We start from the raw sequence: 23371 nt of genomic DNA on the forward strand, positions 1-23371 counted from the left end.
TCCCCTGCAAGGTCTGAGCAAACTAAGGGGTATTCGTGTCTCCGATGTCTCGGAAACCTCTGCCACCATTCACTGGATTGTTCCCCATTACCACATTGACAGCTACAGAGTCACCTACACACCCACTAATGCAGGTAAGCGCTTTCTAATTAATCCCATATTCTGCCTTATTGGATATTCGTATATTTTATAACGTCTTACATACTTCCCCAGCTAATTTTCAGTATAGTATGTGTATCGTAAATGCCCATGCTACATAGATGTGCATGCTTGGAGCTCGTAAATCATCCATCATATTTGTAGTGACACATTTTTTTTGCAACCCTTTCATTATAATCAGTGTGTGTTCACAACCCAACTCATCTAAAAAACTGACTCTGGAATGTCGGCGCTTGGTTGGTCTTTCCCGAACATATGGTTTATTAAGTACCTTGTACGGTTGTTTATTAAACTTGGCCACCAATGGAAATAAGTATATATTTTGTTGCACACTCTTCAAAGTCGGTACTTAATAACACCGCCTTCATAAGCTATCACAATTGCTTTGCCTTTCTGGCCAGCATACATGCATTCTAACCCTGGAATTTCTAACATTTCCAGATTTACTCAATGTGGGTGTTTTTTTTTTTTCTGGTATGGAAATGATCTGTTCAGATTTTCAGCTCTGTCAGCATTTCTGTGTAATCTGTTTTCCCCATCAGCACCATCTGTCTTGTGGTGTTCTGTATCGCATGCATGATTCTGTTGTACTTCATGGTCTAAAGCTGGATCTGTAACTCGCTCTGCAGAAAGTCCAGTAACAGTCATAGTGGGTGGAGGTGAATCCCAGACTGTTCTTCCCAACCTGACACCTGGGGTGACCTACCAAGTGAGCGTCATATCAGTGAAGGGTCAGGAGGAGAGTGAGCCAGCCTCTGAAATTTTTACAACAGGTACAGTTTACACACACACACCTTTCTGTGCTGAATGTTAATGAAACACTGTACAATTTTCAGCATTAAGTGTATATGTGTGATTATCATGACTGGGTTCTGCTCTGCTTGTTGTTTTGTTTCATCTCATCTCCTCTCCAAGTTCTGGGCAAACTAAAGGGTATTCGCTTCTCTGATGTCACTGATACCTCTGCCACCGTTCATTGGGCTATCCCTCGTTATCGCGTTGACAGTTACAGAGTCAGCTACGTGCCCATTCAAGGAGGTAAGCGTTTCTGCTAGCATTCCACATTCTGGCTTATTAGCCAGTGAGTTTTGGGCATTGGGATCAGAGCACAGGTCAGCCATGATATGGCACAATTAAAGTAGTACTCAAGGACCTGCCAGTGGAAGCTTATGTCCCTCTGATCAGCAGCCCAGTAAGAGTTTAAAGCAGTGATCCACCACTTCCTGCGAAGCCACCACTACCCACAACTTATCTATTGTTACATGATCTTCTGTGGAGATTCATATTTTATGTCTTAAGTGCATCTCCAAATGAAATTGAGTGTAGCATGGGCATTTTTAATGCTAAAAGTAGATCTTCAAGCTCGGAACTCACAAATCATCCATCATCTGTGCAGAGACACAATGATGACACAATTTATTCATTCTAATCAGAAGGTCCACAATCCAACATCTTATATTTCTAACATATTGACTCAGGAATATCAGTGCAATTCATTGTATTGTCTTTGGCATGAAACTGTATAGGAAACAAGTATTAAAGGTCATACATGCTCCAGAGTTACACAGTGTCCTTTTGGTGTGCTCAGGTTTCAGATCAATAAAGTCTGTTAATGGATGCAATCCATCAGAGTGGTCAGAGAAGTCTGTTTTACTGATCAGCACCTTCTCTCGATAGTGCTGCCCTCTTATGGCACTCTTCATCACATGCATGCATCTAACACCCTCCGTGCATGGTCAAAAGCTGGTTCTGTACTCCCTCTGCAGGAAGATCTATGGCAATCACAGTGGATGGAAGTGAATCACAGACTGTGCTGCCCAACCTGACACCTGGAGTGACCTACCAAGTGAGCATCATATCAGTGAAGGGTCTGCAGGATAGTGAGCCAGCTTCTGATACAGTAACAACTGGTACGATCCACATACAAATAGACACTCTCACACTTTTCAATAATGTAGTTGTATCCAGTAAAAAGCTTCATTTGCAAACACATTTGACTAAAGGATTTAGTATTCAGCAGTTCAGTACCACTCCCTCCTCAAAGACTTTGTTGTACTCCTTTTCAAACAGGGTTTTTCATACCCTTAGGCTATCTTTGTCCTAGAAAAAAGATATGCCAATAAAGACTTCAGTGTATATCTGTAAGAGCATTTGCTAAATGCTATAAATGTAAAATGTTTCAAACTGCCCCTTAATAGCTACTCTTAGGCCTCCAAATGTATTTTTGTATAAACTGAGTAGGTTTTCTGGATTCTTCTCAGAACAAGGAACTCACACAGTTTGTACTTGTGCAACATGAAAAGCCAGTTAACAACATTTTTCTGTTTAAGATGACTCAGTGACTCAGTACTGTCATGCTACGTAGAAGAGTGTAGGTACTGAGTGAAACTCTCTTCGCCACTCCCTCTGTTTTGGTTTTGATTTGGTTTGTTTTTTAGCTTTGGACAAGCCTCATGGATTGGTAGCAGTCAACATCACGGATACCACGGCGCTCTTGCACTGGCAGCCTACAATTGCCACAGTGGATGGATACGTGATCACCTACAGCACAGAATCAAGTAACGAGCCACAAAAGTTCACAGTATAAATCCAAAAAATGAAACTGAGATTCTTGTATCTTAACTGGTTTAGCACACACAAACGTTGAGCTAATTAGCTGAACATTTTCTAATAAGGGTGAAGAAATGAACTGTATAAATTTATTGGCCAGTTCACCGGACAAACAAAAGCTCCAATACGCTGCCAAGTCCCATGTTTTGTTTTAGGTAAACAGGCTCTATGGGTATGAGTATATGATATACACGGGTGTGTGCTCTTATTGGCAAAGGTTCAGTGTGAGTGCAGGTTTTCATTCACATCAAACAGGAGCCACACCTAATCATTTGAAAGCTAATATTTACTCATTAAGGAGGTGGAATCTGCTTGATTGTACACTGCTGTTCTAGCGGGGAGGTTTTAAAAGTACCATTGTGTGTAAGTGTTTTAGATACCTGAATGGCCCTAATTCTGAATCCCTAATTAGGGCCCTAATTTTGGCCCTAAGTCTTCTCATATATCTATGCATGCTGATTAGTAAAAATTGAATGAGATGTGTCTTAGACTATGTGTGTGGTGGAGCAGGTTATGGGAATTTAAAAACAACTAGCATATACTTAACCAGTATCAAGGAATGTCACAAATCATGCATTACCTGAATCGTAGATTCATATCAAATGTGAACTCTTGGTAGCTGAACCGATTATCCTGCTTCATACAGCTATTTGTCAATGCTGTGCTGTTTGTTGTGTTGTTTTAATAGTACCCCCAATAACAGAGCGAGTTTCTGGAAACATTGTGGAGTTTGAGATGAGCTCGCTCTACCCTGGCACTGAGTACAACGTCAAAGTCTACGCAGTGAGGGAAGCAGCCAAGAGTGCAGCCACGACCACACAGTTTACTACCGGTAAACAAACACACACACTTAAACACTCAACCTACCTGTATGCTCTGTGGCTCTGTTTTCACCCAGATAGCTAAGATGATGTGGAACACTCACTGTTCATAGATCTGCTTCTACAGAAATGCGTGTAATAATCTTATATCCATTATGTAATCTAACAATAAGTAATGGTAGATAAAATTGACCAGATTCAAGATAGCTGAAGTTATTTTTTGCAGTGCACGTTACAGTATCAGCTTCTCTTCTTCGTAAAGCATGTTATTAGTGACTAGCATAAATGATTCTGTTACTATAACAACACAACAGAAAGGTGTTGAAAAATGTAAAATCAGGACCTGGTGAGTGTTTTTTTTAGTTAACTCCATCCCATGCCAGTCCTAACTGTATATCCTCTGCTGCAGATATTGATTCCCCTGAGGACCTGGAAGCCAGTAATATCCAGACAGAGACCGCTACACTGACCTGGAAGGCACCACAAGCACAAATCACTGGCTACATCCTCACCTACGAGTCTGCTGATGGTACAGTCCGGGTCAGTGGAACACGTGACAAAATATTCCTTAGGGGTTCGAGTTTGATGATGTTATACTACAGTTACAGTTACACCTTTCTAGAATATTGTGGCTAGAATATTAGTATTTTTCAACTGTTTGAGGCTCCTAGTGGCAAATTCAAGCAGTTGTACGCTCGTTAAGAAAAATATCCAACAAATAATGTATCGTCAGAAACTACTCTCCCTGGGGCAGTGGTGGCTCAGATTGTTATGGCTGTGGGTTGTTGATTGGAGGATCGTGGTTTAAGCCCCAGCATCACCAAGCTCCACTGTTGGGCAATTGAGTAAGGCCCTTAACCCTCTGTATCATAGTTGCTTACTCAACGTACTCAGCTGGGATATGCGAAGAAAAGACTTCCACTGTGCTGTAATGTATGTGTGGAGATAATAAAGGCTTCATGCCCTCAGTTCTTCTTCTTCAGGTGTGCAACTCTCACATTTCACATGCCATACCCTGATTGCAAAATTTTTCCACGAGCGGGTGTGTGAACGTGTTTTGAACCATGTTCCCTGCAGCAAATGTGATATGATTTATCGAATAGGATTTGTGCACCTGCATTGAGGAATCTGAGGAGGTGTAACTGTAGTGTTGTTTTTGTGGGAAAGGAAAAAAGCAAAAAACTGATGTTTTGCCTCACATTGTGAGGTCACGTTTACCTACATGCGTGTGACTACAACAACAAATTCTGCCTTCACAGGTTTTGAGATGTTTTGCACCAATACTATTTCATACATTTCTTCACAGTTGATGCTTGTGTATTTTCTCTCAGATGATAATCTACTTTTACAGCATTTGGCAGACGCCCTTATCCAGAGGGACTTACATTTATCTTATTATTTTTTATACAACTGAACTGTTAAGGGTCTTGCTCAGGGGCCCAGCAGCAGCAGCAGCTTGGTGGATCTGGGATTTGAGCTCATGACCTTCCTCTCATTAGTCCAACACCTTAACCACTGAGCTACCGCTTCCTGTCTAAGCTAGTGAAACTAAGACTAGAGAATTGTTCCTCCTTTGCTCATTCTCATTTTGTATTGTTTTATGTTTCACTTTTAGTTCTTGTTTTTTTTCGCTATATATTTTATGTGTGATATGCAACATCTATCCCTAATCTAAGAGTTAGTGACATTGCTCTATGTTATAAAACTAGTACTGATCTGCATTCTGCATTGTCTCAGAAAAATGTTTTGTGACGTTAGTAACATCCTTACTAACTACTTAGTCGTAAAATACTGACTTACCTCGTCCTGTTTTGTTTCAGGAGGTCGTCCTCAGCCCCACATCCACGTCATACAACATGAATCAGCTCAGTGCCTCCACAGAGTACACAGCGCGCCTGCAGGCCATCTCCGGCCCCCTGAGGAGCCACATCATCTCCACTGTTTTTACCACCAGTGAGTCCACACTAGTCAAAAAATCATCTAACATTCAACAAATTTCTCTTCGGCTGCTCATGTTTTACTCTATCACGAGAGCCTTATTAAAAATTCAAGCACTTGCAAAGCACTTGCACTTGTTTTCCTTAATATTTTCACATCAACTGTACCAGGGCTTCTCAAACTTCTTTGCTGCCAGGGTTCCCTGTAGAATTCCTTAGCCTCCTCGATACAGATAATCCTTCTATTTAAACTATTCAATCATTAGACAATAAGAGGATATGTCCATTCATTGGAACTATAGAGCTTTTCGAAAAGTAAATTCCTAAAACCTGTATTAACCTTCTTATTTGCATAATTGCTGTGTCAACAACCTTCATTGTATAAACACAGCACATGCCCGCTTTAAATAATGGCTTGTCTCACGCTTTCACCATGTAAATCCTTGGCTGTTTTAAGCCTTAGAGAAAAATACAAAGAAAGAAATTATAGACATATTTTTTTATTCTTTTTTCGCATGGTAGAGTATCAAGTCGCGTCATCGTTTACATGACCACGCGCTCATTGATAATCAGCTTCTGCTAATCTTTCAGTCAGTTCCTCAAATACTCGCTTATTTCTGACTGTCGTAAAGTTTGCTCTGAACAGACTTTTCTACTCTTCACGTAAACTGATGAGTGATCCTTCACCATCCTACACCACCGTGTCATAGGAGGCACGCAATTTCCGTTCAATTTCTGATTGGCTGGCTGCTGCTAAGCTATCAGCTGTAACATTCTAACATTCCAACGTTTCACACTGTAAAACTGCAGTGCAGGGTTAATACTGCAAAAGCACTGCTAAGGCTGCTTTAGAGCATGGTGTAAAAAGCCATAAACATATAAACAAACAGATTGAGCGTTTATATTTAAAAACAGTCCTAGTTTGTAGAATGTTAGCAAATTATTGAACATACTGTATTACATGATTTGGTAAAAGGTTTGGATAGCATTTTTGAAAGCTCTGCTTACTTTCTGCACTATAAAGTATACAGGAGCATGCAGTACTCTCAGAAATAACATAGGTGTGTTAGAAGCTTCTGCATTGACGCCTTCTTTGCATCTTGTTTTGTGTGTGGCGCAGTCGGAGTCCTATACAGACATCCGAAGGACTGCTCCCAAGCTCTGCTGAATGGAGACACCACCTCAGGCCTTCACACGATTTACCTGCGTGGTGATGAAAGCCAGCCCTTGCAGGTCTACTGCGACATGACTACAGACGGAGGCGGCTGGATCGTACGTATTTAACTAGCCTCCAGTTGTTAAGGAAGCAATAAAACACGATGCTGTTTGAAAAATAATCACGTGATGCAGGCCGATGTGTAACCCTTTGTACAATAACAGCTTTACTTCGGACTGTTACAAAGCACTGACACTGGAGACTCCTTCCATAAATAAACATCTCCTTACAGAAAACATCACCAAAGAAAACACAATTTTAAATTAGCATAAACCATACAAGTTTTTCGCATAGACACTGTGATCTGCCTTCTAGTCCGCACTAACGAACATGAATCGGGTGACCAATCAGATCTGAGAATTTACCAGCGCTGTGGTATAAAGTTCCACCTATAAACCATGTGTGATATTCTTCCTGTTCTGTTCCTGTGTTGATTCTAAATCCTTCCTATTTTCTTTTAGTAATTCTTGCCAAACAGGTGGAACATAATGTGACCACACGTTGCACTTTATGTAGCTAGGACAAACTTTCTGTCCCTGTTGTTGATTCTGTTCTGTAGCTATATGTTGTATGTTATCTATTTAGCACCAGGGACCTGGAGAAACGTTGCTTCATTTCACTATGTACTGTGTCAGCTATATGTGGTTGAAATGACAAAAAAAGCTTCTTGACTTGACTTGACATAAAACATTTGAGGTGGTAATGTGGTTTAATGTGCTGTTTACCTGCAGGTATTTGTCAGGAGGCAGAGTGGTAAACTGGATTTCTTCCGTAACTGGAGGAACTACACTGCAGGATTTGGGGACATGAATGATGAATTCTGGCTGGGTACGGATCATGCGGAAATGTCTGTGCAGAAAGATACACATTTAATAAATTCGCCAAAGGTGTACTCGAAACTAATGCATGAGCCACATAACATAATGCAAACTAGTAAAACTGAAATAAATGTTCTCATTGACTCTCATCGCTCCTGTTGTGTCTAGGTCTCTCGAACCTGCATAAGATCACCTCTTTCGGCCAGTACGAGTTGCGAGTGGATCTCAGAGATAAGGGTGAGCAGGCATACGCTCAGTACGACAAGTTCTCTGTATCGGAGCCACGCAGTCGCTATAAGGTCCACGTGGGAGGCTACAGCGGCACTGCAGGTACTAAAACGTAAATGAAAAGGTATTGGTCAAACAAAGTGTAATTTAAACATATATAGAGCTCATCATGGAAATAATAAAATTATTTATTATCATTGATAAATTTGTAAACATACTGTATGTATCGTATGTGTATATACATCTTATATAATACAGTATGTCATAACGTGACAATGAATATTATAATTGAGTTACTTCCTGGAAGATTCTCCCATTTTCTTGGTGGTTCTTCACTAATTCTCTTTTCTCATTTCTAGGCGATTCGATGACTTACCACAACGGCCGTCCTTTCTCGACTTACGACCACGATAATGACATCGCTGTCACCAACTGTGCCCTCTCGTACAAGGGAGCTTTCTGGTATAAGAACTGCCATCGGGTCAACATCATGGGACGATATGGAGACAACAGTCACAGCAAAGTAGGACATCTGCCCGAGGAGTTTTCTTCTAAACAAAAAATACAACACACAGAACAAATCTCAGTGATGAATGTGTACATTTTAGGCCATGCATTTGGATATAAACCTATGACACGCATATGACCACGGACATAATCCTATATAAATGTTCATGAACAAATTTTTGCGACACCGCGTTTAAGCCCATATTCATACATCATGATAATTGTACTTAGAATTCTTAGTCAGGATTTTTAGCAAGCATTTTTATAAACTCATAGCTTGTAATAGCTTATAATCATGTTGTAATTGTGTTTCGAACAAAGTTAATAACTTATCATTTTAAACCAGTTAAAAAAGATTAAAAAAGAAATTGTAATATTAGTTTAAAAATTCTAAACATGACTTTACAAACACTTTATTTCCAAAACAATAACAAGAAAACCCCAGCAGAGTTAAAAATAGTTATGAACAATAGGCTTGATAGATAGGTGTCACTACACAACACACACATATGGATATGTGTATTTTTAGTTTGGGCCTAGAACTGTTTAAAAAATAACATTTAAAAGGCTGTGTTCATAAAGCTTCATAAGCCCTTTGTGACAAATGACATAAGCTTACATAAGCCTACATTCTATTACAAGCTAGTACACCTTTTTTAAGCTCACATTCATTAATCATACCAGTGCTTATAATGTTTTATAGCCATTGGTAATGAGTTGCTAATGATTCCCCTAATAAAACTTCATAAAACTCTTAGGAAAGTGTTATACATATACTTTATATTACAGCATATTGTTCGGAGCAAACTTTAAATCTAATAATGACACATAAGCAATTATGAAGAAATATATTGTAATATTTATTAGAATTATAAGCACAGTTATAATGACTTATGAATATGGGTCATTTGATAGAAAGATAATTCTTTAAAGTAATACACCAGGCACAGTGAGAGACATTTTAGAACATTAAAGACTGTTCATAAAGCCGACATATGACACCTACATAAGTTCATATGACCCCTACGTAAGTCTTCTGTGACAACTGATATAAGCCAACATGCTTTTTAAAAGATTTTCACTCCTTTTGATGTGAAGTTAACATGTATAACTACTTCCTCTCCCCAGGGTGTGAACTGGTTCCACTGGAAGGGTCACGAGCACTCCATTGAGTTTGCCGAAATGAAGCTCAGACCGTCCAACTTCAGAAACTTCGAGGGAAGAAGAAAGCGATCGTAAAAGATTCATTTTAAAAAAAGCAAATGTAAAAAAAAAAAAAAAGCCCTCCTTTTTGCCATTCTGCCCTTACTGCATCAGTTCAACCTTTTCAGCTACCAAAGCAGAAGCTTCGCTGTATCTCCCTCATCTCTCTCTTTCTCTCTCCATCTCTCTTTCTCTTCCTCATTTAATAACGCAGTTATAATTGACCTCTATGAGTCCTTGGTCCAGGCCAGAGCTCGGCATTGATCGCATACGGCGCCAGTAGCTTCAGTGCCGGTCAGCTTCATTCACACTCACAAGTCTATATATGAGAAGTTCACTCTCTCACTCACACACACAAACACACACACACACACACACCAAAGACCGCAATCTTGAGCTAAATCTTTCAGAAAGCACACTGTTAGAAGAGGTGACTATTTTCAATTTACAAAAATAACATATCTGTTTCTATACCCCATCTGGCCACGGTAATTCAAGTACGGTTTGTGTTCCAAGGGTGGAATGTTTGTTTGTTTGTGTGTGTGTGAGTGTGTGTGTGTGTGTGTGCTCTTTTTTAGTGTTTGGTGCCTCTTCACTGTTTTAAGCGCCTCACGTTGAACTTTCATGCATCCAGTGGAGACGTTGAAACCCATTTTGTGAATATTAGTCTCAGTGTGACACATTAAACGACCCCCTGTCCTTCTACCATCATTCCAGCTGACCAGACAGGAAGGAAGGAATGTCATCATGTAGCATGTTTCCTGACATTTGCACCAGATAGACCACACACAAGTCTCGGTTTTAGACCTACAGACACTGTTCCATCATCATCACCATGCACAGTGTGGTGTGTTTCTTTCGCAACCTATTGCATGCTACGTTAAAGAGGCTGGTGCTGATTTTTTCACTTGATGACCTGGTGATTTGGCAGTGTCACTGCAACTGGGACGCACAACTAGGTGTTTCAGTTGGTTTTTTAGCAACCGCATCTGCTCTGAAGTAAAGGCAGGACCTATATCAGTACGTCGCTGATGTAAGCAAGTTCACGCAGGCAGATTATGAGTGAATATGATCATGAACGAGAGCCATAAGGTTAATGTTGTGCAGCAGATGAATACTTAAGAAAGGCCACTTTCATTTTGTAATCAACATTGTACATTTATATAAAAGGTATTGTACACAAAATGAATTAATATACAGAGTGAGTCCTCGTGTCCTCCCCACTGCCCCTCTTTCCCTCCCCTGACTCTGACACCTTTCCTGCTATAGACTAAACCACTGACCCTATAAAATACCTGTGTAAATTAAAGTCTCTTGTTCGGTATTTGAATATGATTTGTTTGTTCGTTTGTTCGTCTTTTTTTTTAATTGGGTGAACAACAGCTGTTTCTCTGTAACCCATATTACAATAAAATGGATTTTGTTTTTAAAATATTCATGTCATAGTAATTATTTAATCTTTAATCGTTTTTGTATAGGAGTGTACATGTAAGGGCTTTAATGCTAATCCAAGTTATAAGGGATATAAAAGTGAACAAAACCACAATGTTTGAATTCATTGGCGGCGAAATGGAGGCTCTTTATATTTCTCTTGCTTCTGTGTTTCTGCAATTTACCTTTTTTTTTTTTTTTGACAGGGAGTCAGAGTGAAGGTATGTTAAAAAATGTTTAAGGTAACTAAATGTAGTTTAGCCAACTAGCTAAATATGTAGAATAACTAAGAGTTTAGAATAAACCATGTTGACTGCTTGCTATAAACCAAAACCTGCCTCAGGAGCTGAGACTTACAGGTTATAGAGAGCATTTACACGAGACTAATACAAAATGACTTATCCAAAAAAAAAAAAAGTTTTTTAATGTTTTTTTTTTCTTTTTCCTATTTCTATTGAATTCTAAAATTAAGAATATCTCCAAAACTTTTATTGCACTATTTTTTTCTAGATATGTTATCATGGCTGTTTTCATAACACTAATGGACAGGCACAATATATATATATATATATATATATATATATATATATATATATATATATATATATATATACTACCAGTGAAAAGTTTGGACACGTCTTCTAATCCCATGGTCTTTCCTGATGTTTATTTCTTTCTACACTGTAAAACAATGCTGAAGGCGGCCGAAATACACAATAATGTCCTTTGAACAGTTGATATTGAGATATGTCTGCTACTGATGCTCTGTAAAGCCTTCATAACGCCTCTAATCTGAGGTGCTGTTAATTGGTGATTTCTGAGGCTGGTCACTCTAAATGAACTTCTCCTCTGCAGCAGAGGTCAGTTTTGGTCTTGCTTTACTGGGATGGTCTTCATGTGATCCAGTTTCATCATGGTGCTTGATGGGTTTTGCAAATGCACTTGACAATACTGTTCTTGCAAGAACTATTCCAGAACACCTGACCTCCGTGTCTTAAAATAACAACTGACTGTTTTTTGTTGTCATTACATATGGATTACTGAAGTCCAGGTGTTTTATTTCATAGTTTTGAAATCTCCAGTATTCTTCTAGAATGTAGAAAATAAATCCCTAAACAAAAAACATTGAATTAAAAGGTGTGTCCAAACTTTTGACTGGTAGTGTATATATATATATATCAGTAGCACGTGGATATTTCGATCTGGGCTATAAAAAAAAAACGTTTTAAAATGTTTTTTTTTTATTTTCCCATTTCTAAAAATAAAATTAATTAATATCTCCTTAACCTTTTTTGCACTATTTTTTCTATATATTATAGAATATTATATATTCTATTCTATTCTATTACATTACATTACATTACATTAGGAGCACGTGGATATTTCGACCTGGGCTCATCTGTCAGCCATGTTGAATAGGGCAATAACAGGTCACTGAGTGGGCGTGGCGAAGAGAGGACGCATCACTCCATGATCCAGCTGACCAATTGACGTTTATTTTGTAAGGCTTCTTCCTTGAAGCCCCGCCTACCAGTGGGGAAGGAAAAAGTACGAAACCATATAGTGAGATATGGAGTTAAGGGTAGTTTTATTTTATTTATTGTATTAGCACCTTGTATAAGTATATTTTTGCGGATGAATCTTTTTTTTCATATATATATATATATATATTTGTAAATGTTTGAATTAAGTACCCCGCTTCGTGTGTATGGGGTGGGGGAACATTTAGAGAGCAACAGCAGGGGATTTCCTTATAATGTCTTTTGCCTATTCATGTTAGTTAAATAATGTGGGAAGGCTTTCAAAGTGCATGTCGCACCCTTGGCTATGTCTTTAGCCTTTGAACAGAAAGGCACGGATATTTGGGCTTGCACGCGGATGTCAGCCTTTACTAACAACAGAGGTTAAAGAGGCGCGTGCAGCTGCAGCTGTTTGTGTATGGAGCTTTCGGAGCAGGGGAGCTTAATGTTATTGTATTTGCTAGGTCAAGCGGAAAAGCTTGAACTGTTTGCAGTTAAATACGGACTATTTCTGGAGGAGTTCCTAACTGTAACGGGGACACTGGCGAAAAGTGAGCTAATATGAGGTTTGGGAAGAAGTGTGAAGAAAGTCTCAATGTTTGCATTCTCGCGCGCGTTTGTTGTTGTTGCAGCGACTGTACGACGAGCTTGGGCAGAAATGCCTCCAATGCCAAAGTCTCTGAGGTTCCGGCTGCTGAAATGCCTCGTCCTGGCTGCTCTCATTGCGCTTGCACTGTATTTCTATGAAAAACATGGTGGCACTTTACCAGGTAAACCTTCTCGACTTCTACCAGCGGAGTTGTACAAGCAAATCTCTCCGTCATCTTATACATACCTCCTCAACCAGCCTGACCTGTGCCACAACAGGAAGCCTTTTCTGATGCTCATGATCCCTGTAACGCTTCAGGACTCTGAATCTCGGACAGCCATCAGAAAAACGTGGGGTCAAGAGAACCTTCTCCAAAATGTAGACATTGCCAGGGTGTTCTTTGTCGGCGAGCCTAGAGATCATGATCCAGAACTTCAGGAGGACCTGCAGAAAGAAAGTTTGGCATACAGAGACATCGTACAAATGAGCTTCCGGGACACTTATCAAAATTTGACTATCAAAACCATGATGATGATGAACTGGGTGTCCATCTTCTGTCGTTCCACACAGTATGTCATGAAGATCGATTCAGACATCTTCCTCAACGTGCCTTATCTTGTAGATTACCTCCAAAACAAGCCTAAGCATAACTACATCACAGGGTCAGTCATCAGCGATGGCCGGCCTCGCAGAAACCCAAAGAGCAAGTGGTACCTTTCGGCGGAAATGTACCCGGAGAACTTGTTTCCACCTTACTTGTCTGGAGCCGGATATGTCTTTTCAGTTGACCTGGCCAAGAAGATATCGATGGCCTCCAAGTTTGTGCGTCCAATCTCGATGGAGGACGTTTACATAGGGATGTGTCTGCATTTCTTACACGTTCAGCCTGAGTTTGCATGGACGTGGTTGCCTTACAGGAATCTGTTCGAGATCCGACATTTGGACTACAACCGATGCACCTTCTCAAAGCGCATTATAGTTACGGGTTTTTCTTCGATGGATCTCATGAACATGTGGGCTGATTTCCAGGATGGTGGGTTTTCATGCTGATGATCCAGTACCTTAAGAGTTTGATGATACAACAAAATATATAACCAAAGACATTTGAAAAGATCAATTATCAAACAGTGGCCTTTATAGAAAATATATTGTTTACTTCTTTGACCACAGCACTGTCATGTCATGGAGAACCGCCGTGCTCTTAACAAAATATCAGGATAAATTATTAATCACTTATTAAAACAATACTCATAATGAATATTAGATGTGCCTTTTTAAATCTGAAAATTCTTGAAAAACTGCACTTCTTTTCTTCTTCTGCTTCTTCTTCTTCTCCTTCTTCTTCTTCTTCTTCTTGCCTAACAGAAGAGGGCGCTCTTTCCCTTTCTAATGCTATAATGACGTATGAGTCTAACTAAAGTGAAATGCAATCATTAAGTTCCCTAATGACTATTCTTTAGTAGTAATAATAATAATAACAACAACAGCAATAATAATAATATTTAATTTTTCCTATTAGACATTGGTGCTAGGAAAAGAAATCTAAAATACAATAAACAAACACTCAATTTTCCAGGCCTTATTTTTGCATTCGAGATGATATATTTTCTATATTTGTAATTCTATAAATGATTAAGTCAAAAAATTTTAAAAGCAAATGAATTTTTCTTATATCAAGTCGCATTAGTTGCATCATTTCAAGTGCTTGTAAACATTATTTGTACTTTATCACAAGGATCCTTAGACTCATCCCTTCACATTACTGCTTTTATTATGTATGTATATATATATATATATATATATATATATATATATATATATATATATATATATGTGTGTGTGTGTGTGTGTGTATATATATGTAGGGTTTTTTTATTATTTATTGTTTTGTTTTTTATTTTTTTTTCACTATTTTTCTATTCTATTCTCCTGATGTTGGATTCACTGAAGTGAATACTTCAGTCACTACTCCAAATAATAATAAAATGCATGCTTCAGTATGTTCCATCTGACCACAGCACCTTCATCAAATTCAAAGAAAAGCTGTCCAGCAACCTGGAAATAGAGACTGAGATGATTGTGGTTGTAATCGTAGCGCTGGGAATTGAGATGTGGGCACTGTAAAAAAAAAAAAAAAAAAAAAAAAACCAGCCTGCATCCCAGGAAAAAACAAAATCCACATACTATTGACAATCATGCTCTTCAGGTCAGCTCGCATGACGTAGCTATAAATCAACTAAAACATCTTCATCATCATGATCATCATCAGGATCCGGTGCTAATGGACATAAACAACCAGCAGTAAAGGGAGAAGACACTGACTAATACTATTATTATTATTATTATTATTATTGTTATTATTATTAAGACCCCTGCTGTAAACCATCTTAAATATTTACAGTTGTTCATGATAAACACGTGATGGTTGATGCACTGTGAAACGCTGTCTTTGTACACATGTTCTTCACAGTTCTGCTAGAAACACTCAGGCGAGATTGTAATGATGTATAAGTAAGCCTCATCCATGTAAGCTCTTGCTTGGTGAATGTTTGAAACAGCAGAAATAGCATGATGAATCATTAGCACTGCAGTGTATGTGTCAATCCGAACAGGTGGCTATAAGACTGATGCATCACAGTGAAGGAACACAAGCCAAAAGTGACTGTGCTATTTAAGAACTATCTATTTATTTATTTGTGTATATATATATATTTTTTTTTTTGACATAGTCAGTTTTTTTGTGTGTGTGTGTTTGCTGGAATAAATACATTTTAGTAAAGAAAATACTCTGAACTGAGAGTCTCTTGGTGTTAACAGCCACTGGTTTCTATGACAACCGATCAAACGTGCATGGTCATTAGCATATTTGATCCCGCCCACGCAGTAGTGGTGTGTGTGTGTGTGTGAGAGAGAGAGAGAGAGAGAGAGAGGGGAAGGAAGAAAGACAGACAGAGTCTATGTGTATACGTGTGGTCGTGCTGAAGCAATGCTGCTCTAATTACACTCCATCTTTCCTCTAAACACCGCTCTTCACTCTGTACCTGCGCTTCACGGTAAGTGAACAATAGTTTTATTTTCTCCCATTTAACCCATTTAATCCCAAATGCTTTCCTGTTGTTTTCACATAGTTAGGGAACCAAATGCATGAAGTAGTGAAAACGTAGGTGATTCTTGCTCACTGTTAGGAAACAGAATTAGAAGTTGCTCAGTGGATGACTGAGTTATACATAAATGTGATACTAAATTGTTTAAAAAAATATAATATTTATCAGAGAATTTTCTTTACTGTGAAAACAATACATTTTCTGCTGCCACACGAACAGGGAATGAGTTAAACATTAGCTCTGATATTAACTGTTCTTTATGGTCATTCCACAAGACTGTATATAACTATAAATAGATTATAAAAAGGTATGATTGTCTGATTTTTTTTTTTTTTAAGTCGGCATTGGGGAATAAACTTTAGGGAAAAGTAGGAGATGTTTCTAGCTGTTTAAATACAATTCATAACAAACATGACATAGCTTTAAAGTGGTTTCAAAGCCATGACAAAGTCACATTTAACTTTGCTATAAGCAGATCGAAAGAATGACAAATAAAAGGGACTCTATAGTAAGAAGTAAAATAATGTATTGTTCCTTGACTGTCAAAATAAAGTGAGGGAACTGTTTACAGCTGCTATAACATAAGTGATAACAGGAACAAAATTGCTTCATGGATGCTCTAGAGCATCAAACATGTCTATAAATGATTAAAAAAGTGTGTGTTTATTCTTTAGCAAAATTCGGTGGACTAGCAAAACCAAGTCTGTTGATCAGTTAGACTCAATTATCTAAAGAAAGCTCATTATTATCATTGTTTCTTTCCTGTAACTAAAACATAGTGAATCATTTGTAATAGTAGAAGTTCAAAGTAAGACTAATGCTATTATAAAGTAAGTGTTAGTCTGAATAAACAGGATTATCAGCTGCTGGTGTATGAACAGCAAGTCATACATAAAGTTCTTCCAGTGGACACAACGGTCACTGTTCTCTTTTCCAAGTCCTGTGAAGAAGATATAAACATGGCAAATAAGTGCAGGGTTTAATATCTATAACTGGTTAAAGATTAAATGCACCCAATATGATCACCTTTCCACTCAAGTGTAAAGGCTCTATCTATCTATCTATCTATCTATCTATCTATCTATCTATCTATCTATCTATCTATCTATCTATCTATCTAAAAAAATTAGGTTACATGTTTAATGTCCAATGTGTCACCCAGAAAAAGTCTTCCATTTCAACATCTAGGTTGATGTTCTTGTGTTAGTCACATCTTCATAGTCAACACTGTGGTCAGCTTTTATCCTTCCTCAGTTTATTGCACTTCTGTGTTTTGGTGTTGTGGACAGCTGCTTTGCTTGTACTCGGTGTTTGCGTGTTTGTGTACGTGTTCAACGTTGCATATGTGTTTGCCTTTCCTCTGCGCTCTTTCATTAGGACTCCATCAGCTGTCCTACACTGTAATGCTCTGACAGACCGTTTCTACATCCAGCCTCAAGATGAATGTGAATAGCTTATTAAACAAATGGAGTAAGTAATACATATTTGAATTGTGATTTTAGGCCTTATATGATGTTGCATGTCTAATCTAATCTAATCTAATCTAATCTAATCTAATCTAATCTAATCTAATCTAGAGTGATGCATAATTGGCTAATCAGTGATGCACAATTATTGACATTTGCACTTTTAAGATCACCGGAGGAAAAAACTAACTTCTTATAAATACATTAGACAATACAATTTACTGTTATTGTAACATCTATTATACTAAACCTCAACCAAATTTTATTATAGACTTGATCACTCTCTTTAGAAGGCATACACAGTATATACAATATGTAGCACTATAATCATAATGTTATAACTATAATTATAATGTCTTGTCTTTGTAACGCAGCGCTATGAAATTCTGTATTCTGATTGGACAGAAAGTGTCTATAACAGTGTATATACATTTCTATAACAGTGGCTCGGGCAGCAGCACGGTTTATATTAACACACTCGTTCTGGTACATTATTGTTTCTATATTAACCATTTATATGAACACTTATCTATGAGGAAAAATGTATCCGGCATTTTTAGACTTCATTTTAGACTGCATTTTTTATTCTGCAGTTTTTTTTTTGCATCATTACAACATACACTTGACTTATTTGACTTCTACAATAATAAGTGGTGCTCTAAATGTTACAAATGTTATATTATATTTAATAAACAAAACATTTAATTGTTGACAAATTGCTGTTTTAGTATTTAGTAAAATAATTTAGGATGAAGGAGTGGACTAGGTGTCTTTCTTGCATGGTACAGGTAAGAGCGCAGTCAGCATTGTCTTCTTATGTTACTCAGAAGTGTTGGCTCAGTAGGTTAGCAGGCATCATATCCTGTGTGGTTTGTCACCTGCATCACATTTATAGGGCCAGTAAGTGTATCGCTGCCATGCTGCTGCTGATGAAACTAGAGGCGTCAGTTACTGACGCACAGCTACAGTGTGATAGCTGAGAAGCAGGCGATTTCCACTGTAGCACCGGATATAAAACAGCAAGGATGTCTTCAATGTCATGATGCGTCCACAGTGTAAATAAAACACACCTATCGAGACTATCTAGGCATTTACATCTTAAACTCAGAGTTATTTTACATTACATTTACAATGAAATATTTACAAAAACATTAACATAATTCATCTTTGTTATAAAGTAATAATGCACCTGTAAGCCTGATACTCCACATAATCTAAACCTCAATTAAAATCAGTGGTTATGTAACAAAGTCTTATGAGTCTTATTAACCTTGTATTGCTGCTATAACAAAAGTGATAACAGGAACTACCTTATATCATGGACATTCTACAATATTTAGTGTGACTGTTGTTATTATTATCATTATCATCATCATCATTATTAATTATTATTATTATTATTATTGTTGTTGTTGTTGTTGATGTTATTGAACCTGATTGGTCCAAAGCGCATTTTATGACATCACAGCTCAGCTAATATGTAACCTGTCTTGAATAAGTTCTATATACCCCCCCCCCAAAAAAAATAAATAAAATAAAATAAATAAATAAATCAGCCAATAAAATCATAATACAAATTATTTAAATGATACAGATTCAAGTATATTAAAATGATGGCCCTGTTTCTTTAACACCCGCTCTGATATTAATGTTACAAAGCTTGTATGTAAAGTAATGGGCTTAAAATGAGAACTAGCACCAGATTAATGACTTCATTTAGACGGTGAAGGTGATCCTGCAGTCTACCATGACCCATGACCCACACATTCCTCAATCCTCTCTCATTCCCTCTCTCAGTCTTTCTCTAAATCTGTATATTTGTTCGTGCTAGCTTTTAATTAATGAAGCCAAATTCCTGTAGGGAGTAAGGAGTATTTCACTCGTCGGAGTTGGAGAACCTCCCTGTCTGTATCCTGGACAACCCTTCCCTGTACTTTAGCATTAGGCAGGAAAACACACTGTCCCACTTCCTCTTCTCTTTCTTTCCTCACATCTCGTATCTGTATTCTTGCATGAGGCCCGACCTCTAAACTGTTTTGAGTTCTTTCTCTTGACAAGGTTGACTCCTTGTCAAGGTTTAGCAAATACACCTTTCCTTGTGATAACATGTGATAAGGCTGCGTTTCAGTTCTTGTATTAATTGTACAACGTGGTCAAAAAGTCTGTCCACTACATTAAATCAACTATACAGTTCATTTATACAATTCTTAATGATTTTAATTAATCATTCTTCTCAATATAATAGCGTTTGAATTCAGTATATTGCATCATAATGATTATTAATTGAAGCACAAGGTGTGCAAAGAGGATTCAAAAAATAAACATTTTTGACTCCTGATAATAAGAGGAAGACTCACAAGTTCCTACTGATACTACTTCACTTTTTTGGTTCGTCTTTCTACCTCACTACCTCTCATTCATAAGCGTTTAAAGGTCTAATAGCATTCAGGTATGTTGCAATTGCACGTCATTGTGCGACCTTTCTCCACCTTTCGGCCTCGCTCCAGCTCCACAGACGCAGTATGACTCTCAGGAGTGGAGCAGAAAGCATTTAGCACACCATTGATCCCTTAGTGGGTACATTTGGCTGCTCATGCTGTTGTTAACAGGACAGGCAGCTTTAAAAGAAGGCTTTTGTGGGAATGAGAGAAATGCTTCAGGGTGTTGTAAAGAGCGGTGAAGTAAGAGCTGGCTGCTTAAATCCGTCCGCAGATAAGAGCATATTGAGGAAGTGCGTGACGTGCGAGTGTGTTAATCAAGTAGAAGTGGGGGGAAGACGCAGGAATTTTTGCAAGTCGGGTTAGCAAAAAGCATCTGATAGGAGATTTGTTCATAGAACGGAAATGTTTTATCTTCACACTAAAAAATGTAGTTTGTAAATTGGTTCTTTTTAAATGGCCTCACTGACAAACAAATAAAGTATACAAATAATATCGCAGCCAGTAGGCTTAAGCTAAATTATTTGGTGCTAAGCATATAGCATCTTCATCAAGTGCCTATATCATGGTCAGGGTCATAATGGATCCAAAGCTTATACCAGGAATGCTGGATGTGGGGAAGGAGTTGCCGGTCCATCACAGGGAACCAGATCCACATTCACACCTATTCTCTCCATTACTGAAATTTCACAATTACCTACAACTTTAGCTATCTGTAAATGTTACTTATAAAATAGTGCAGCTGTAGAGAATGTCTGTAAGCAAACTTACTATGCCAATATGTCTGCATTTCACTGTTTTCTTAAATATCTACCTCCCTTTATATTTGGATTCTGATTTAGCCTCTCCAGCACCAGAATACTAGGCCTCATTAATCCTCAGAATTCTCATGAAATCCTCATCATAATCTTTGTTTTTATTTGGTCTTGGCAAAATCTTGCCATCTTTCCAGTTGCAGCTTTGAGCCATTTTATCCCATGTTTGTTTGTTTTTTTCTGATAATTTCGACTTGTTTACTGATTGACAGCTTTTACCTTTGCTTTTTGTTTGTTTTTGTTGGTTTTGACCCTCTTGCCTTGAACCTTTTGCTGGGTATTACCCAGTTGAGGATGGGTTCCCGTTTGGCCTGGTTCCTCTCAAGCTTTCTTCCTCATAACGTCTCAGTGAGTTTTCTGTTGCCTCCATTACCACTAACTTGCTCATTAAGGATAAATACAAATTTATATTTAAAATTTTATCATTCATCAAGCAGCTGATAAATAAATAAAATGGGGGCCATGGTAACTTAGTGGTTAAGGTGTAGGCCTACTGATCGAAATGTTGTGAGTTTAAATCCCAGGTCCACCAATTTGCCACTATTCGGCCCTTGAGCAAGGCCCTTAACCCTCAGTTGCATAAAATGAGATAAAATGTAAGTCACTCTGGATAAGGGTGTTTGCCAAATGCCAGAAATTTTAAATTTAATTTAATTCAGTTGAATTTTCCGACTATGAATGTGTCATATGATTATTCTAAAATAAGCGCTGCACTCTACTCTTGCAATATATGTGGACACCTGACCATCAAACCCATACTGAACCCATACCCACTAGAGTTAGTGTCAGTATAATAGCCTCCACTCTCCTGAGTAGGCCATGTCTTCATGTCTTTACTTTGCGCACAGGGGCATTATCATATATGATGTATAACAGGTTTGGGCCTCTTACTTCCAGTGAAGGGATTTCTGCAGCATACAAATACATCATATACAATTGTTTGCTCCCAGCCTTGTGGTAACATTTTGGGGAAGGATCACATATTGGCGTGATGGTCAGGTGAAAACAATATCTGCACTCTCAGATTGTTTTGGATTGTATTTCCTCTTTGCCTTTTCTTTGCAACAATATTGTTCATACCTAACCCAGAAGTGGCACTGTAGTTACATATCATACGATATCATGGTAAAATTTTCAGATGATGCCTTTGTCTAGGAGCATCTGATGGATGTAAACATACCTTGAAAAACAGAGAGACAAATGTTTGGCACAGTTTGAATGTCATGTTGCCTACTGTTGCCCTTTTGTGTAGAGATGAAGAGGGAGAGAATGTGAGGGGGGAAAGCATGGGGTCCTCTGCCAAAGCTTTCCCAAACATGTCTAGACCAAACTATGCCACACAAGCTGATCTCAAATTTCTTCTGTCAACTGTAAATTAACTCTGTTAACTCTCAGGTTATTGTTCATTCATTCATTCATTCATTCATTGAAACAAGTAACATTTTTTCCAATACAAAAAAAGAAATAAATGATACAAATACACAGAAGAAAAATATTATTATTCAATAAGGGCCATATTCAAAGTCGTGGTATTGAATTAAAAATGATTACATTTAGTATACGTTTGTATTCGTATATGTTATATTTAATTAGATATAAAATAGAAAGAAAAATCAAAATATTGGACATAAAACCATGAATTAATATAACTGACAAATCAAAATGTGCACACTTAACTGTGGACAATTTGCAGTTGTGCTGCATCAAGTGCTATTTTATAAATCATATTGTTACATAAAACCAATATTCACAGTAAGTAAAGTGATTATGTGATCAATACAACTAAGATTATTCATGTAGTAAAATACAGGCAATAGACTCTATTAGATGCATTATTATATATGTATTTTTTATTTTAGAATATTTTGCAAGAGTAAATTAAACTTCCAGACTAAAAGAATAAAGGTAATGTAAATAAATAGTATGTACAGTTACTAGTATTGCTATGAAGTAAACAAGGAGGAAATCCCATTAGATCACCATTAAAGAAGAATAGCTAAATATGCTGTCGAAGCACGATCACTTAAATCACCGCTGCAAAGACAACACAAGAGCAAAATGTTATACGTGAATTAATAAAGATTTGCTCAGTTTGTGAGATATTCATGCACATGCGATGCATGAGTAATTATTTCAAGCAAATACGTCTCTATGGGGAAAAGTTTTGTCACATGGGCTGGAGGAGAAACAACGCTGTCATTGCTGACGCCGTCATTTCTGTCTTCTCTCAGCATGAGTTACTGGAATGTCTGTGTTGTGTACAGACGCTTTACTGCTTCTAGGGTAGCTGTGAAATCGGCACATCTTTCACATGATGCCACACTTTTACATGACTGGACCCTAAAGCTTGACTTGTACACAGTTTGTATGTCTGCTGTCATCTGTACACATTTTGTTTCATTGTTTTAATTTGTGTCGCTCAGTGAGGATGTTATTTTGCACTCAGGGTAGTTAATTAATTGAATCCTGATTGGAAAATGTTCACCGACGATGCGGCCCGACACGAACA

General features: G+C 37.8%; 3 protein-coding genes across 5 annotated transcripts in view; all 3 read left to right on the forward strand.

The window, feature by feature from the left end:
* tncb (tenascin Cb) overlaps positions 1 to 10933 on the forward strand; it is a 42282-nt gene extending 31349 nt beyond the window's left edge. For both annotated transcript variants that reach the window (XM_058374723.1, XM_058374724.1), the window contains 13 exons: positions 12 to 134; positions 789 to 932; positions 1075 to 1197; positions 1926 to 2069; positions 2598 to 2717; positions 3458 to 3601; positions 4000 to 4130; positions 5411 to 5543; positions 6648 to 6799; positions 7475 to 7571; positions 7730 to 7891; positions 8149 to 8312; positions 9425 to 10933. In XM_058374723.1, the coding sequence (XP_058230706.1) occupies positions 12 to 134; positions 789 to 932; positions 1075 to 1197; positions 1926 to 2069; positions 2598 to 2717; positions 3458 to 3601; positions 4000 to 4130; positions 5411 to 5543; positions 6648 to 6799; positions 7475 to 7571; positions 7730 to 7891; positions 8149 to 8312; positions 9425 to 9535 (1748 nt within the window). In that variant the 3' untranslated portion in view covers positions 9536 to 10933. The remainder of the gene's footprint in view (positions 1 to 11; positions 135 to 788; positions 933 to 1074; positions 1198 to 1925; positions 2070 to 2597; positions 2718 to 3457; positions 3602 to 3999; positions 4131 to 5410; positions 5544 to 6647; positions 6800 to 7474; positions 7572 to 7729; positions 7892 to 8148; positions 8313 to 9424) is intronic.
* Positions 10934 to 12477: 1544 nt separating this feature from the next.
* Positions 12478 to 14833, forward strand: b3galt8 (beta-1,3-galactosyltransferase 8). The gene has a single exon (XM_058374381.1). It carries the CDS (start codon positions 13046 to 13048, stop codon positions 14087 to 14089), a length of 1044 nt encoding a protein of 347 aa, XP_058230364.1. The 5' UTR covers positions 12478 to 13045; the 3' UTR covers positions 14090 to 14833.
* A 1103-nt stretch (positions 14834 to 15936) lies between these two features.
* Positions 15937 to 23371, forward strand: part of zgc:162952 (PKc_LIMK_like_unk domain-containing protein) — a 32969-nt gene continuing 25534 nt past the window's right edge. The window contains exons 1-2 of one of the 2 annotated variants that reach the window (XM_058375324.1): positions 15937 to 16092; positions 17521 to 17613. In XM_058375324.1, coding sequence (XP_058231307.1) covers positions 17583 to 17613 — 31 coding nt within the window. In that variant the 5' untranslated portion in view covers positions 15937 to 16092; positions 17521 to 17582. The remainder of the gene's footprint in view (positions 16093 to 17520; positions 17614 to 23371) is intronic. The other variant, XM_058375325.1, reaches the window with a different exon arrangement.

Source organism: Hemibagrus wyckioides, linkage group LG22 (genome assembly GCF_019097595.1).
Source record: "Hemibagrus wyckioides isolate EC202008001 linkage group LG22, SWU_Hwy_1.0, whole genome shotgun sequence".
In the NCBI taxonomy this organism is placed as follows: domain Eukaryota; kingdom Metazoa; phylum Chordata; class Actinopteri; order Siluriformes; family Bagridae; genus Hemibagrus; species Hemibagrus wyckioides.

What these genes read in the sequence shown, in the direction of transcription:
- b3galt8 (XM_058374381.1), top strand. Translation starts at nt 13,046, where the DNA reads ATGTTTGCATTCTCGCGCGCGTTTGTTGTTGTTGCAGCGACTGTACGA.